The following is a 16,062-nucleotide window of genomic DNA, read 5'->3' as shown; positions in this document are numbered from 1 at the left end:
ATTAAAGCATATCCGAAGGCATTGTCTGGATTGTCTAGTTATTGTTGCGCACCAGGTTAATCAAACACTAGAGACATTATTCACAAGTGATGGTGTTCAAAAAGGAACGAGACGTCATTCGACTCAGTTTGAGACACTTAGATGAGGTTAGATGTGCTCAGGTAACTATAATTCTTAGGCATTTTATGCGGTCAGAGTATCTACTCTTAGGCGTAAACCAACGCAGTCAGAGGGGAAGTCACCTGAGTGTAATATTGCAGGTGTCAGGGACACTTGGTTAAACTTAAGTCAGGTGCGTAAGGGAAAATCTACCACATTGGCACCTAAGCTTCTCCTTGCAGGTGGTGAGCCTACAAAGAGGTGGCTCCATGTTATTTGTTTGAGCTGAGGCTGACTAGGCCTCATGAAGCATTACACACATATTACGATTTATTCATACTGCACAATTCTAGTTCTCCTTTCACATACACGACACAACTCCCAACTCAACTCATAACCCTTCCGACTGACTGACTGTACCTGACTGGCAGCGAAACTGGCTTTAAGCGTCATCACTGCGGTCTGCCTCTTCTTCATGAGCTCCTTCCTCCTCTCTTTAGCCTCATTCTCTTTCTGTTTCATCCTACAACACAAGGGCACTTAGAATAAGTTTTATACTATCTTCTTTTAAATGCACTTTATTAGACTGGCCACTAAAATGAAAGCAGAGAATTGACTTTATACAAGTTATACAGACTGTGCATGTACATGTCTCACCTCTGTAGAGTCTGCTTGAGGTAGACAGATGCTTTGAGACGGCCAGCAAGAGCCTGTTCCTGTTGTTTCCTGAGGACTTCTGCCTGCTCTTGTAAAACCTTGTCACGTTCACTGTCACAGGAGATTATACGGATAAAACACTGTTGCCGGAAAAATTTAAACAAACATTTTCAAGTGGTGCTTGCCCACTTACAACTCGCCGCCATGATGCCGGGGTCTGTGGAGGTACTATAGGGTTTCTAGGCTTTTCTACAAATTGACTAGAAAACCAGAGGCCATTCTCTCTGCTGGTTATAGGTAAAGACTCTTTACTTTGTTTTTTAAATAATATTTAAGTCGATGAACCAATTTTTACTTAAAATTGTTCTTTTGGCAAGGAAAAATAGATTCAAGATTCAACTAAATTTAAAATATGATCAAATGTGTTGCATTGCCTCCTTTGAAAATCTGTGATTTTTTTTATTTTACCATCCATCATGTGACAATTCAGCAATAAGTCTAATTGTGATTTGATTTAGACTGTTAAAGGTGCATGTGATTACTGAGAAACAATGTTGATAGTTGGAATCGACACCCACACAAACACCCCCCTCTTTCATTGCTCTGCCCCCAATAGAAAGACAAACTATGCAACTCAAGCAACCACTAACAGCTAGTGCAAATATGGATGAATCAGCTGTGATTCAACAACAGTATATCTTGCTTCTATGAAACATAGCAAATACCAAAGTTACTCACGTATCGAGCAGGAACAGAGCAAGACCTTCAGGCCTTCCTGCTCTCTAAAGTCTCTCCAGCGCTGGAAAGCTGTTCCAATATTAACGTGACTCCTAACACTAATTATAACCTTTATATATCCAATTATATTCATGTGACCATTTACTCTTTGATAATATCTCAGCCATCAGTCTTTCTGCAGATGTTCCTCTTGCTCTCTCTCCCTCCTCCAACATCCCGATCGGATACGCCCCCTATTGCTGATTGGCTACAAAAGTGCTCTGGTGGCGCTCTATGGATCGGACCAATCCACTTTGTTTTTTTCTAATATTTACATAGTTGACAGTTACATAATTAAAATTGTTTTCAGCACACACACACAGAACAGACATCTAAGGGTATGTTCACACTTGTAGTTCGATTTGCTTGGTTCGTTTACTCCAGGCAAAAAAAGAAGAAACGTTTAGTCTTGGTCTGCTTAGTGTTCACATTGGCATTTTTAGCACTGAACCTAAAGGCATAGGGAAGGGATATGTTCACAACCTGATTGGTTGGCTTTTATTCTGTATATTTCAAGACAGAACTTCCCGAACGTCCATGCTGTATGTGCATAGTCTACATATGATGGTATTTTGACCAACTGAGAACTCGTGCAGAGCTTATACAATGTGTAAAGGAGTCAAAACAGTGACAGGAATCCCTCCGTCACACACGCACACACACATACACACACACACAGATCTGCTGTGAGGAGAAGCAGTTCTGACAGTTGAACTTCAGTTGAACCGCACCAGAGTTCATTCGGAAGCGGATCGAGGCTCATCTTTTCAGCGTCTCGGTCTGTTTGTTTGGTGGCACCAGGGTTCAGATGGCAGCGGTCACACTTATTCAAATGAACTGCACTAACAGAGCAATCGTCCCAGAGCTCGTTTTAATCCAACCAAACATGCCAAGAGTGAACACACCCTAACAAATATTCACCAAGTCGTGTGTTTGGATGTTGATTTCCATTTTCAACAGCATTTCTCAGAAAGCGCTCACTGCCCCTTAAATGGCTCAGGTTACATGTCTTGCATTTAACGGCAAACTGGAGTGGATGTGATAAAAGCGTTGTGCAATTGTGTGGCACATTTCACATTCAACTCTTACATTTTGTCATGTTGTGCTTTGTGTCTATGTTGTTTGATAACGCTCTTCTCTCGCTGGAGTCTGAGCTTTTGTTTCTTCTTGTCCTGAGATTGGACGTTCTTCTCCTCCAGCTCAAGCTCCTCACGCAGAGCCAAGAAGCGACCCAGTTCGACCTCCACCTGACACAGCTCCAGCCTGGAAATAACACAATTACACTATACATCCCCAACAACAGCATATCAAAGGCTTTCTGTTAGGCAACCCTGGTTTGTAGATTAAATCATGCTGTGTAAAACTGGATTTTACTTATTTGAATGAAATAAGAGAGTTTTTTGATGAACTCCTGTAAAAATACACAACTCAACACTTCCTCCCCAATACATCCAGAACAGATACTAAGATAAAAAATAATTAATAATGACATAAAACCAATGTTCAAAAGGATGTTTGAAAAAATTATGTTCCCACAATTCAATCAGTCGATTCTGTCCCTTCATAACAAAACTCGTTTTTAAATGTTATTTGAGAGCGAAATTAAATTATCCACATCGTGAACCTTAGTTTGAGATTCACTAGTGTAGAGTGTGACCTTTTAAATACCCCTATATGACCTTTCATGTAGTGTGTAATAAAGCTGTTTGTGAATGTAAAATCTCTGCAAGGTTTTCAAGACCAAAGTGCACTACAAGTTATTTTCTCCTGAAAGAAATAATCGATTCTGAACTGCCTGAAACGATCAGCAATTCCAGTCTCACTTTCTGTAGGGTTGTTACAAATTTGCATAATGTGGCCTGTAGCCTTCACTGGCTGATCACCAACAACACCAACTTTGACCCTCAAACACTGAGTTTGGTTCGTGTTGTTCATGTCGAGAAGACGCTGTTTTCTGCTGACAAAGCAAATCCACTTTGATGCACTTCATAAGGATGAGACTTGCTGGAATTGATACGGTAAAAATCGTTACTGTTCGTATCACTTTACTGTATATCCAGTGCTGAGGAAGATCCAGAGCTGAAATTCAGTTATGCTAATGGTCGTTTCATTACCGACACACGCTGTAAACGGTCGACCAACCACAATCTGATTTTGGGCAATCTGACCAATCAGAGCAGAGCAGCTCTCAGAAAGGAGGGGTTTAGAAAAACCGAATCTTCGAACAAACAGACTCTTATATGTGACCCTGGACCACAAAACCAGTCACATGGGTACATTTTTTGAAATTGAGATTTATATATCACATGACAGCTGAATAAATAAGCTTTCCATTGATGTGTGGTTTGTTATGATAGGACAATATTTGGCCGAGATACAACTATTTGATAATCTAGAATCTGAGGGTACAAAAAAAATCTAAACATTGAGAAAATCTCCTTTAAAGTTCTTCATTTATGTTTGCGATTGTGCTGCATTCACTCACAAAAATAAATATTTTATATATTTACGGAAGGAAATCCTAATGATTTTTGGCATAAAAGAAAAAATTGTATGTTTGACCCATACAATCTATTGTTGGCTATTGCCACAAATATACCCGTGCGACTGGTTTTGTGATCCAGGGTCACATATTATGAGAAAATTAAAGTGTTTTTTGACCTTGGATGCATGTAAACCTATTGTAGACCTCCAAAACAAAACAAGGACCATTTAAAATAGCATAATAAAAAGGTGCTTTAAGATCATTTTTAAACCGTTTAGAAATTACAGAATAAACAGGTGAATTTCCTCCATTGCTTTTCTCAATGATGAGCAAAACAACCACTATATTTCCAGAAGTTTAAAGCTGTTTAATTTTAAAGTTTAAATATCACAATAAAAACAAATATCAAGACAAGTGTCATAATTCCTGTCTTGTGTTCCCCTCGTCTTGTGTGGACTTTTGTCATTTCCTGTCCTGTGCCATGTTTTGTAGTCCTTTGTAGTTTTTCTTGTTTATTAGTCTCCCAGGTGTTTCTGATTAACCACACCCCCTTGTTATCTTGTTAAGCTTGTTTGCCCGTGTATTTAAACCCTGTGTCTTGTTCAATCTTTGTGAGTTCTTGATGTTGTATGTTGGTTAGTCTGAGTCTATTTAATAAAACATTACTGTTGCACGTGGATCCTGCTTCCTCCTATGTTTCAACCGCATTGTTAGAACAGGAATGCAAGTTCCAGTATCAAGATAGGGAGAATAAATCCACTAAAATCCACAGGTAAGTGTGAGATTATTGTAGATCTGAAACTCACTCATGCTCTTTGAGGATCATGGCTAAATGATCCCCCAGATCCTCCTCCACCTGCAGCTCGGCACACACACGCTTGTGTTGAGCTCGGAGCCGGAGCACCGCCACGCTGCACAGAATAAAGCAGAGTTAGACACTTACTTCTCTTCTTCAGGGGACTTCGTTCGCAAAAAAGGTTTTTTACCTGTTCTCAGCTTGTTTCTCTCTTTCAATATCCAGCTCAATCTGCTCTCTGTTCTCCTCCAGCTCAGTCACATGGAGGTGAAATGCTTTTAGTTCCTCCCTTGAAGAAAGTACATTTTGTACAAATACAGTTTTGTGTTATTCAGAAGCTAAAAGTCTTTATTTAACAAGTCACTGAAAATGTTGTATTTTGTTACAAGAAAATAACAGATTTCCCATTATAGGGAATGCTGAGATTAATGATTAAACTGTGAAGATCCCTTATAGGGGCCAGTTCACACCGCGCCGACAGACGGCAACACACACTTCATCGGGGTTTGTCGGATCAGTGTGTCTCCTGTCGGAGTCTGTTTTCGCAGATTGAACACGCTGAATCAGAATTAGATTGTCTGAGTGACGTAATCTCGTGACTGTCGGTGTCGACTGAATTTAGGTCACCATTTAAACAAGTCAACACACTCACAGGGCAAAATCATGTCGCATCATTCCTGACTGAATGAAAATGCACGTTTATAGTCTTTATAATTGAGATTAGGTTAGGGGTTTGACTTTATACTTAATTTGATATTTGGCTCATAAATTTTTGCACAGGCCAACTCTTAAGACTTATCATGAAACTGGGTTGAAAAAATCCACATACTTGTTTTTTTATTGTCTTGTTTTTCAAGGACAATATCTAAACATCCTTAAAACAATACATAGAATCTAATTTTCTCACCCCATTTGTGAATATTTTTTTTCTTTTCAGTGAATTCTGTGCTTAAAACAAATAAACAAAATAATATTTCCCAGTGGAGTAAAAAACCTATTATCTTAAAAATATTGCTATACATAGTGAATGCATCTTCTTTTTTCAGATGTTTAGATAGAACTTGACTTCAAAATACTGTCCATATTTGCATTGTGCTTCCTTCCTTGCAGCACTACTTAGAGAATCAGTAGGACCACTTCAGCACAGATGCAGAATCCCTGTGCATGTGCTGTCGTCAGTCACATGACTGGCCAACTGTTGAGATTAGACGTAATTAATGTGTTGTGTGTTTGCACACCATATCAGATCTGCACCAATCACATGCAGTCAGCACTTCTGATGTGTGAGCTGATTGCATCCCTGTTTTTGAAAATAAATCTCCTTCTCATTACTGTAATACATCACTAAAATCAGCAAACACTACCATGACGTGCACTTACAATTGTATCATTTTTTTAAGGTAATGAGAATGAGATCTTTTTTCATCACAGTAATAAGAATTTGGTGAAGGATTAACAATTTCATTATTTATACAAAATAGAATTACTGATTGGTTTATTTTTGTTTTGGGTGAAATATGACCCCAATATTTGATTCAGTTTCGCTGTGAATGCACTATTGTCCATGGAGAAGGCATCGGGCCTGTGTCTGCAGATCGACGGCTCTGAGCTCTGTCCACCTACAGCTCCTGACAGCTTTTCTATGGCATGTGCTCACACCATGATGTACAGCAGAAAACACAGTGGGAGGCAGAGATTCACAGAGTCTAAAAACCTTCCCACCCTGAGAGGCTGAGGCAGATTTATCTGGGAACTGTAATGGGAAGGGCCACGTAACAGTGAACGAGGATACAGACCTGGCTTGTAGCAAATTCAGTTTCTTCTGCTGGTAAAAGGTGTCCAGTTCGGCCAGAAACTTTTTAAGCTTGAAGATGCGTTTCTTGTCAATGTATTGCTTCTCCAGGCCTGTGTCATCTTCACCATCACTCATTTCCCTTAGACAAGGTAGACAAGAGCCAGAAATAGATATACAAACATCTGGGGCTGTATTCACAAAGAATTTTAAGGCTAAAAGTAGCTCCTAACTGACGAATTTAGGAGCAACTCCTAAAAATAATGGGCGTGTCACTCGTAACTTTAGGACTCCTAATTTTTTTGACTAAGAGTAATTCACGAAGCATTTTAGCCCTAAAAGCAGCACCTAAGCCTGGGACAGCTTAAAAGAAGTCGAGAGGACTCCTAACTCACTAAGACCTTCACAAACCGCTTTTTGTGGCATTTCACGCTGCGATGTTTTGAAACGCGTATGCGGCGGCTACAGGAGCTTCCAATCGCGAGGGAACAATTCTGCATTGTAGGCATAACTAGGGATGCAATAACGCCACCAACAACAACTAAAACTAGGCTACTCATTGCATGTAAACTAATTGTAATGTTTCTTTGTGAATCAAATAAAAATGTTCTTCTCTTTGCAAACGTAGGCAGAGGCATATAGTGACAGATTAATTCAATAATGTTGCAAAGATATTGCATCAATCCATATGTTTCATTAGGCTACTAGGCTATTTGTTTTGCCTTACTCTTTATTCATTTAGGCTATTTATTCAGTTATTCATCATCTTCCGTCCTTCGCACTACTTGTGTAGCGCACGCATTCTCAGACCTGTCACCTGTCACTCATCATCGTAGGGGAGGAGTTTGGAATCATTCCCGCGTTACAATCATCAGCCAATCAAGGTGGTCACTTCAGTCAAGCTCGTGCATGAGTAATGACGTCATCCATAGCAACGAAGACTCACTCTTAGTTTAGGAGTTGTCATTTTTCTTACTAAGAGTAGGTCTGAAACGTGTTGTGAATAACTTTTAAGAGAAAACTCCTAGCTAAAATCTTTTAGTGCGATTTAGGAGTACTCCTAGTGGTAAGATAAAATGCTTTGTGAATACGGCCCCTGAACAGTAGTGCATCTATTAAAAGTGAGCTTTTTCCTGAACAAAATAAATTATTTTATTCAGCAAAGATGCTTTAAATTGATTGGAATTAGCATTAAAGAGGTCCTATTGTGCTTTTTTCCATGTTCATCTTTCTTTAATGTTGCTGTTTGAGTCACAATATTCCTCATTTAAATATTTCCCGCCCAAAGCATACACAAAATAAAGGAGCGTAACCGTTAGTCCTTTACGATTGCTTCTTGTCAGACTGTATGAACATGATCATCGCTGTAAGTTTTACATCATCAATCAATGACACGTATGTTCACAGTAGGGCTGTCAAACGATTAATCGCGAATAATCGCATCCAAAATAAAAGTTTGTTTTTACATAATATATGTCTGTGTATGGAGTATAATTATTTTCTATATATAAATACACACACATGCATATATATTTAAGAAAAATGTGTTATTTATATATAAAATATTTATATATAATATAAATTATATATAAATATATATTCACAGTATATACATGCAAATATTTCTTAAATATATACATGCATGTGTGTGTATTTATATATAGAAAATAATTATACTCCATACACACACATATATTATGTAAAAACAAACTTTTATTTTGGATGCGATTAATCGCGATTAATCGTTTGACAGCCCTAGTTCACAGTGAGCTTCATTACACACGGGATTGAAATGGTGGCTACAAAGAAATCTCTAACGCTAATTTTGTTCATGGCTTGTCTTGAAAAACGAAGACAATGTGACGGTGGTCGTAGGAGAATCACTGCAGGACTGAGAGTCAAATCTTCTGACACAAATCTGATCGCAACTCTCATTAATCGGCTGTCGGTGAACACGTCAAACTAGCGATCAAAGGCTTTTTAGCCAAGGAAGCAGAAGCGCTTGACCAATCACAACACACTGCTCCAGCCGACCAATCAGAGCACAGTGTGCTTTTCAGAAGGAGGGGCTTCATAGAGACAGGAACTAAACAGAGCGTTACTGACAGACGGGGTGCTTTTCAATATCCCTCCTCGTCTCCTCACTCCTCCGTCCTCCCTCCTGTGACCCGGGAACCGATCGAGCTCAGCCATCTTAAAGGACATCTCAGGAGGCCGTCCCCCGGGTGGCGCCTCTTAAGTCTCCACCATGGTTCCTTCCGCCTGTTTCTTTCCCTGTGACCCAGTTTCCCAGTGTGTCTGAATCTGATTATTGATTACATTCACCTGTTCAGTTAATTATATTATTAGTTCTCCTTCTTAGGGGCTGTTTACGCGACACCGCTTTTAACTAAAAACGTAAAACTTTTGAAAACGGGTTTCAAAGTGCAAGTGTAAACAACAAAAACGTGAATCTCTGAAGACGATGGCGTCATGCGTACTGTACATGTTCAGTCTATAGCGTTTCATCTAATGGCCTGGCATCAGAATACAGCGTTTTTAGCCGTTATGCAGATCCGTGTGAATGAGGATCGTTTTGACAATGGCTTTGTCTGGTTTTGTCTATTTTATGTGGAAGCTTTTGCCTGTTCCTATGTTTCTCCTGTGTGGATTTATCTCTTCCTCATCGTGAGCTCCGGTTAGCAGCCACCCGTAACACACGTGTTCAGTCCAGTATTTACCCAGCACTGGGTTACCTGTGGGCTCTTCTAAACCCAACAATTTAGAGTGAAGGGTTTCACACAACACTGTAACTCTGCTTAAATATATTTTCTCTGAAACATTAGTAATATACATGATATTAACCAACCTGATATTGCAATTATTCAATTGTTCAATTATTGTCATCTTTGTGGTGAAAAGTAACTTGTGATTAAATGTTTTTAAGAATCAATATTAATCGCATTAATATTAAAGTTAAAAAAAAAGAAAGAAATCAAATACATTGATGGTTAATAATATCAAGATAAGTTAATGACTGCATCAGATTTTTTTTCTTTTAACCATTCATATACACTCACCTAAAGGATTATTAGGAACACCATACTAATACTGTGTTTGACCCCCTTTCGCCTTCAGAACGGCCTTAATTCTACGTGGCATTGATTCAACAAGGTGCTGAAAGCATTCTTTAGAAATGTTGGCCCATATTGATAGGATAGCATCTTGCAGTTGATGGAGATTTGTGGGATGCACATCCAGGGCACAAAGCTCCCGTTCCACCACATCCCAAAGATGCTCTATTGGGTTGAGATCTGGTGACTGTGGGGGCCATTTTAGTACAGTGAACTCATTGTCATGTTCAAGAAACCAATTTGAAATGATTCGAGCTTTGTGACATGGTGCATTATCCTGCTGGAAGTAGCCATCAGAGGATGGGTACATGGTGGTCATAAAGGGATGGACATGGTCAGAAACAATGCTCAGGTAGGCCGTGGCATTTAAACGATGCCCAATTGGCACTAAGGGGCCTAAAGTGTGCCAAGAAAACATCCCCCACACCATTACACCACCACCACCAGCCTGCACAGTGGTAACAAGGCATGATGGATCCATGTTCTCATTCTGTTTACGCCAAATTCTGACTCTACCATCTGAATGTCTCAACAGAAATCGAGACTCATCAGACCAGGCAACATTTTTCCAGTCTTCAACTGTCCAATTTTGGTGAGCTCGTGCAAATTGTAGCCTCTTTTTCCTATTTGTAGTGGAGATGAGTGGTACCCGGTGGGGTCTTCTGCTGTTGTAGCCCATCCGCCTCAAGGTTGTGCGTGTTGTGGCTTCACAAATGCTTTGCTGCATACCTCGGTTGTAACGAGTGGTTATTTCAGTCAAAGTTGCTCTTCTATCAGCTTGAATCAGTCGGCCCATTCTCCTCTGACCTCTAGCATCAACAAGGCATTTTCGCCCACAGGACTGCCGCATACTGGATGTTTTTCCCTTTTCACACCATTCTTTGTAAACCCTAGAAATGGTTGTGCGTGAAAATCCCAGTAACTGAGCAGATTGTGAAATACTCAGACCGGCCCGTCTGGCACCAACAACCATGCCACGCTCAAAATTGCTTAAATCACCTTTCTTTCCCATTCTGACATTCAGTTTGGAGTTCAGGAGATTGTCTTGACCAGGACCACACCCCTAAATGCATTGAAGCGACTGCCATGTGATTGGTTGATTAGATAATTGCATTAATGAGAAATTGAACAGGTGTTCCTAATAATCCTTTAGGTGAGTGTATGTCTCCACATCTATGAAAAACAACAGTCTCAGCTGTAGGTTCCCTGATGAAAAAGAAAATAATGAACATGCATTTTTACACCTACCACTCAGAGCTGTCAAACCCTGTGGACCAATCAGGGAAGTCCTCCTCAAACCTGAAGATGTCATCCAGAGTGCCTTCCTCTAAAGGAAATATAACATGAGGCATCAGATACATTAAACATCTGAGTTATGATAATACTAGTAATAATCAAGGCCGTGAACAAATATTGTACATTTAGCTACTCTTTCACCATTAAAACTAAAGCGTTCATCTTCTGTGAACAGTAAGCTCCGCCTCCTTTGATTTGATTGGCTGTCTCAATCATTTTGACATTGACGAGCGCTGTTAGACCGCTGAGGCAGAGCATATAAATATAACTTTTAAAACTTGTGGTCATCCTAACATCAGACAGAGAGGAGTGTAACGGAGTGGAGAAGAGCAGCATCAAGAATATATCCCAAATATCCCTGCAAATTATGGCCCTGCTAGTAATAACTTGTGTGTGTGTGTGTGTGTGTGTGTGTGTGTACGTTACATGTCTTTACCTTCTGAGTGTGTGCCAATACTATGAGGCTCATGTTCAGTTGCAGGTGTTGAGAGATCAGCACTGTTCTCCATGTCCTCGTCTCCTCGTGACCTGCAGGAGTAAACCAGCTAACAAGAACACTTCTAAGAATGTTTTGCTAACCTTCCATTAAAGGGATAGTTCACCCAAAAATGAAAATTCTGTCATCATTTAGTCACTCTTAATGTTGTTCCAAACTGTTACAACCCTGGCTCTAGGGATGCAACATAAAGGACACAAAAACAGAAGTCTGCCAATCAAAATAAAGTTTATTTAAAATTAAAAGAAAAAGGGGGGAGAGAGAGAGAGAGAGAGAGAGAGAGAGAGAGAGAGAGAGAGAGAGAGAGAGAGAGAGAGAGAGAGAGAGAGAGAGAGAGAGAGAGAGAGAGAGAGAGAGAGAGAGTTGCTCCCTTCAGGTGACACCAATTAACCCGTAGATTGCAGGTGAGCTACCAGGGAAACTGCAATGAAACACAGATTAGAACACTCCCACATAACACAAACTATATTAATTTCTTTCTTGTGCTGAACACAAAAGAAGATATTTTGTTTCAGAAATTTCAGTTTTGGGTGAACTGTGGGAACTCATGGGACCGTTTACTGGGCAAAAGTTTTAGATCGGTAAGATTTTAATGTTTTTAAAAGAAGTCTCTTCTGCTCACCAAGGCTACATTTATTTGATAAAAAAAAAAAAAAAAAAAAAAAAAAAAACAGTAATATTGTGAAATATTATTACAATTTAAAACAGCTGTTTTCTATGTGAATATATAGTAAAGTGTAATTTATTCCTGTGATCAAAGCTGAATGTTCAGCATCATTACTCCAGTCTTCAGTGTCACATGATCCTTCAGAAATCATTCTAATATGAGGATTTTATGCTCAAAAAATATTCATTATTATTTTCAATGTTGAAAACAGTTCTGTACAATTTTTTTCAAAATTCTTTGATGAATAGAAAATTCAAAAGAACAGCATTTATTTAAAATATAATATTTTCTAACATTATAAATGTCTTTACTGTAACTTTTGATCAATTTAACTCATCCTTGATGAATAAAATTATTGATTTATTTTTCCTTCCCCCCAAAATAAAATTAAAATTCTTACTCCAAACTTTTGAACGGTAAGGTAGTGTTTAATTACAAAAGCTTTCCATTTTGGATAAATGCTGTTCTTTTGAACTTTCTATTCATCATAGCATCATGAAATAAAAATGTAAAAAACTGTTTTCAACATTGATAATTATCATAAATGTTTCTTGATCATCAAATCCTCATATTAGAGTGATTTCTGAAGGATCATGTGACACTGAAGACTGGAGTAATGATGCTGAACATTCAGCTTTGATCACAGGAATAAATTACACTTTACTATATATTCACATAGAAAACAGCTGTTTTAAATTGTAATAATATTTCACAATATGACTTTTTGTTTGTATTTTTTAATCAAATAAATGCAGCCTTGGTGAGCAGAAGATACTTCTTTTAAAAACATTACAAATCTTACCGATCTAAAACATTTGACCGGTAGTGTATAACGTTATATATACACTGCTCAAAAAAATAAAGGGAACACTTTTTAATCAGAGAATAGCATTAAGTCAGTTAAACTCCTGGGATATTGATCTGGTCAGTTAAGTAACAGAGGTGGTTGGTAATCAGTTTCAGCTGATTAAGTGTTAATGAAATTAACAGCAGGTGCACTAGATGGGCAACAGTGAGACAACCCCCAAAACAGGAATGGTTTTACAGGTGGAGGCCACTGACATTTTTTCCCTACTCATCTTTTCGGACTGTTTTTCACCAGTTTTGCATTTGGCTAGGGTCAGTGTCACTACTGGTAGCATGAGGCGATACCTGGACCCTACAGAGGTTGCGCAGGCAGTCCAGCTCCTTCAGGATAGCTCATCAATACGTGCCATTGCTAGAAGGTTTGCTGTGTCTCCCAGCACAGTCTCAAGAGCATGCAGGAGATTCCAGGAAGACAGACAGCTACTCTAGGAGAGCTGGACAGGGCCGTAGAAGGTCCTTAACCCATCAGCAGGACCGGTATCTGCTCCTTTGTGCGAGGAGGAACATGATGAGCACTGCCAGAGCCCTACAAAATGACCTCCAGCAGGCCACTGGTGTGAATGTCTCTGACCAAACAATCAGAAACAGACTTCATGAGGGTGGCCTGAGGGCCCGACGTCCTCTAGTGGGCCCTGTGCTCACTGCCCAGCACCAGGGAGCTCGAATGGCATTTCCCATTGAACACCAGAATTGGCAGGTCCGCCACTGGTGCCCTGTGGTTTTCACAAATGAGAGCAGGTTCACCCTGAGCACGTGACAGGAAAGGGTCTGGAGAAGCCGTGGAGAATGTTATGCTGCCTGTAACATCGTTCAGCATGACCGGTTTGGTGGTGGGTCAGTGATGGTCTGGGGAGGCATATCCATGGAGGGACGCACAGACCTCTGCAGGCTAGACAATGGCACCCTGACTGTCATTAGGTATCGGGATGAAATCCTTGGATCCATTGTCAGACCCTATGCTGGTGCAGTGGGTCCTGGGTTCCTCCTGGTGCACAACAATGCCCGGCCTCATGTGGCGAGAGCATGCAGGCAGTTCCTGGAGGATGAAGGAATGAGACCATTGAAGGGCCACCACGCTCACCTGACCTACGTCCAATAGAACACCTCTGGGACATTGTGTTTCGGTCCATCTGACATCACCTGGTTGCACCTCAGACTGTCCAGGAGCTCAGTGATGCGCTGGTCCAGATCTGGGAGGAAATACCCCAGGACACCATCCGTCGTCTCATTAGGAGCATGCCCCGACGTTGTCAGGCATGCATACAAGCACGTGGGGGCCATACAAACTACTGAGTACCATTTTGAGTTGCTGCAATGAAATTTCAACAAAATTGACAAGCCTGCTGCATCATTTTTTCACTTAGATTTCCGGGGTGTCTTTGAATTCAATCCTCTGTAGGTTGATCATTTTCATTTCCATCAAACGATGTGGCATCCTTTCGTTCATAACACATTACCCAGTCCATATTAGTATAGATATCCAGCATGATATTTTTCCCCATTGAGATCTGATGTGTTTTCAAAGTGTTCCTTTAATTTTTTTGAGCAGTGTATTATATAGCCTGTGCTTATGTTTTAAAGGGATACTCCACTTTTTTCGGAAATATGCTCATTTTACATCTCCCCCAGAGTTAAACAGTTGAGTTTTACCGTTTTAGAATCCATTCAGCCGAACTCCGGGTCTGACGGTACCACTTTTAGCATAGCTTAGCACAGATCATTGATTCTGATGAGTCCAGTAGCATTTCTTTCAAAATGACCAAAGAGTTTCAATATTTTTCCTATTTAAAACTTGACTCTTCTGTAGTTAAACCGTGTACTAAGATCGACGGAAAATGAAAAGTTGCGATTTTCTAAGCCTATATGACTAGGAACTACTCTCATTCCGGCGTAATAATCAAGGAACTGTGCGGCTGTACCATGAGTGCAGCAGGCGTAATGATATGACGCAGCGCCTGAAAATAGGTCTAATAGGTTAGACAAACTTAGTCCCGGTCACGTTGGAAGAAGTTACCGAGCTGGGGACTATTTTCAGGCGCTGCGTCATATCATTACGCCTGCTGCACTCATGGTACAGCCGCACAGTTCCTTGATTATTACGCTGGAATGAGAGTAGTTCCTAGCCATATAGGCTTAGAAAATCGCAACTTTTCATTTTCCGTCGATCTTAGTACACGGTTTAACTACAGAAGAGTCAAGTTTTAAATAGGAAAAATATTGAAACTCTTTGGTCATTTTGAAAGAAGTGCTACTGGACTCATCAGAATCAATGATCTGTGCTAAGCTATGCTAAAAGTGGTACCGTCAGACCCGGAGTTCGGCTGAATGGATTCTAAAACGGTAAAACTCAACTGTTTAACTCTGGGGGAGATGTAAAATGAGCTTATTTCCGAAAAAAGTGGAGTATCCCTTTAAGAACATTATTAAAGACCCGATAACGTCCAAAAGAACGTTCTATTAACATTACTGAAAAAAACGTTTGTTCATAACTTTGAGAGAACCTTGCCAGAATGTTCTCTGTTAACCGGGAATATAACGTTAGGCTACTAGCCTAATATTCAATAATGATCAATCGCCATATGCTGATCAGAAATATCAAAACAGGTTGTATAAGTATTGTTTAAAAGCAGCCTAACGATCTCGATTGTTTGTCTGGCAATAGTCGCTGTCTTATAATAAAGTATTCGATCAAAAGGGAAAGTATGCACTGCCTAAAAAGCTATTCGTATGACAGCATTTACACATTTATTACCTACTTTTTCCTGTCAACTTCTGGAGTCGCAGCAGCTTCTGTTGTTGTGCTTCCATGGCAACAGATTCGCGCGGTACCTTGGGAAATGTAGTGGCTGTAATGCATGCTTGTGTTGTGTTGTGTTGTCCGATTCACAAATGAAATACCTTTACAGTTTTTTCCAATTGCTAACACACTAAAATGACATGCACAGCACAATTATTTAAATTGACACACAGAGAGCAAAACCTCTTCTCAAGTCTCCAGAAGTCTAAACACATTTTCT

At 39.8% G+C, this 16,062-nt stretch overlaps 1 protein-coding gene across 1 annotated transcript in view; it reads right to left on the bottom strand.

The window, feature by feature from the left end:
- Positions 1 to 15,840, bottom strand: part of cfap74 (cilia and flagella associated protein 74) — a 68,658-nt gene extending 52,818 nt beyond the window's left edge. The window contains exons 1-9 of the mRNA XM_079896241.1: positions 15,802 to 15,840; positions 11,452 to 11,543; positions 10,968 to 11,046; positions 6,611 to 6,748; positions 5,005 to 5,103; positions 4,825 to 4,929; positions 2,623 to 2,796; positions 757 to 867; positions 520 to 622 (exon numbers count right to left, since the gene is read on the bottom strand). Coding sequence (XP_079752367.1) covers positions 520 to 622; positions 757 to 867; positions 2,623 to 2,796; positions 4,825 to 4,929; positions 5,005 to 5,103; positions 6,611 to 6,748; positions 10,968 to 11,046; positions 11,452 to 11,524 — 882 coding nt within the window. The 5' untranslated portion in view covers positions 11,525 to 11,543; positions 15,802 to 15,840. The remainder of the gene's footprint in view (positions 1 to 519; positions 623 to 756; positions 868 to 2,622; positions 2,797 to 4,824; positions 4,930 to 5,004; positions 5,104 to 6,610; positions 6,749 to 10,967; positions 11,047 to 11,451; positions 11,544 to 15,801) is intronic.
- Between the last annotated feature and the right edge of the window lie 222 nt (positions 15,841 to 16,062).

This window comes from Squalius cephalus, assembly GCF_949319135.1.
Source record: "Squalius cephalus genome assembly, chromosome: 16".
Classification (NCBI taxonomy): domain Eukaryota; kingdom Metazoa; phylum Chordata; class Actinopteri; order Cypriniformes; family Leuciscidae; genus Squalius; species Squalius cephalus.
This window is presented reverse-complemented; position numbering and strand designations above follow the sequence as displayed.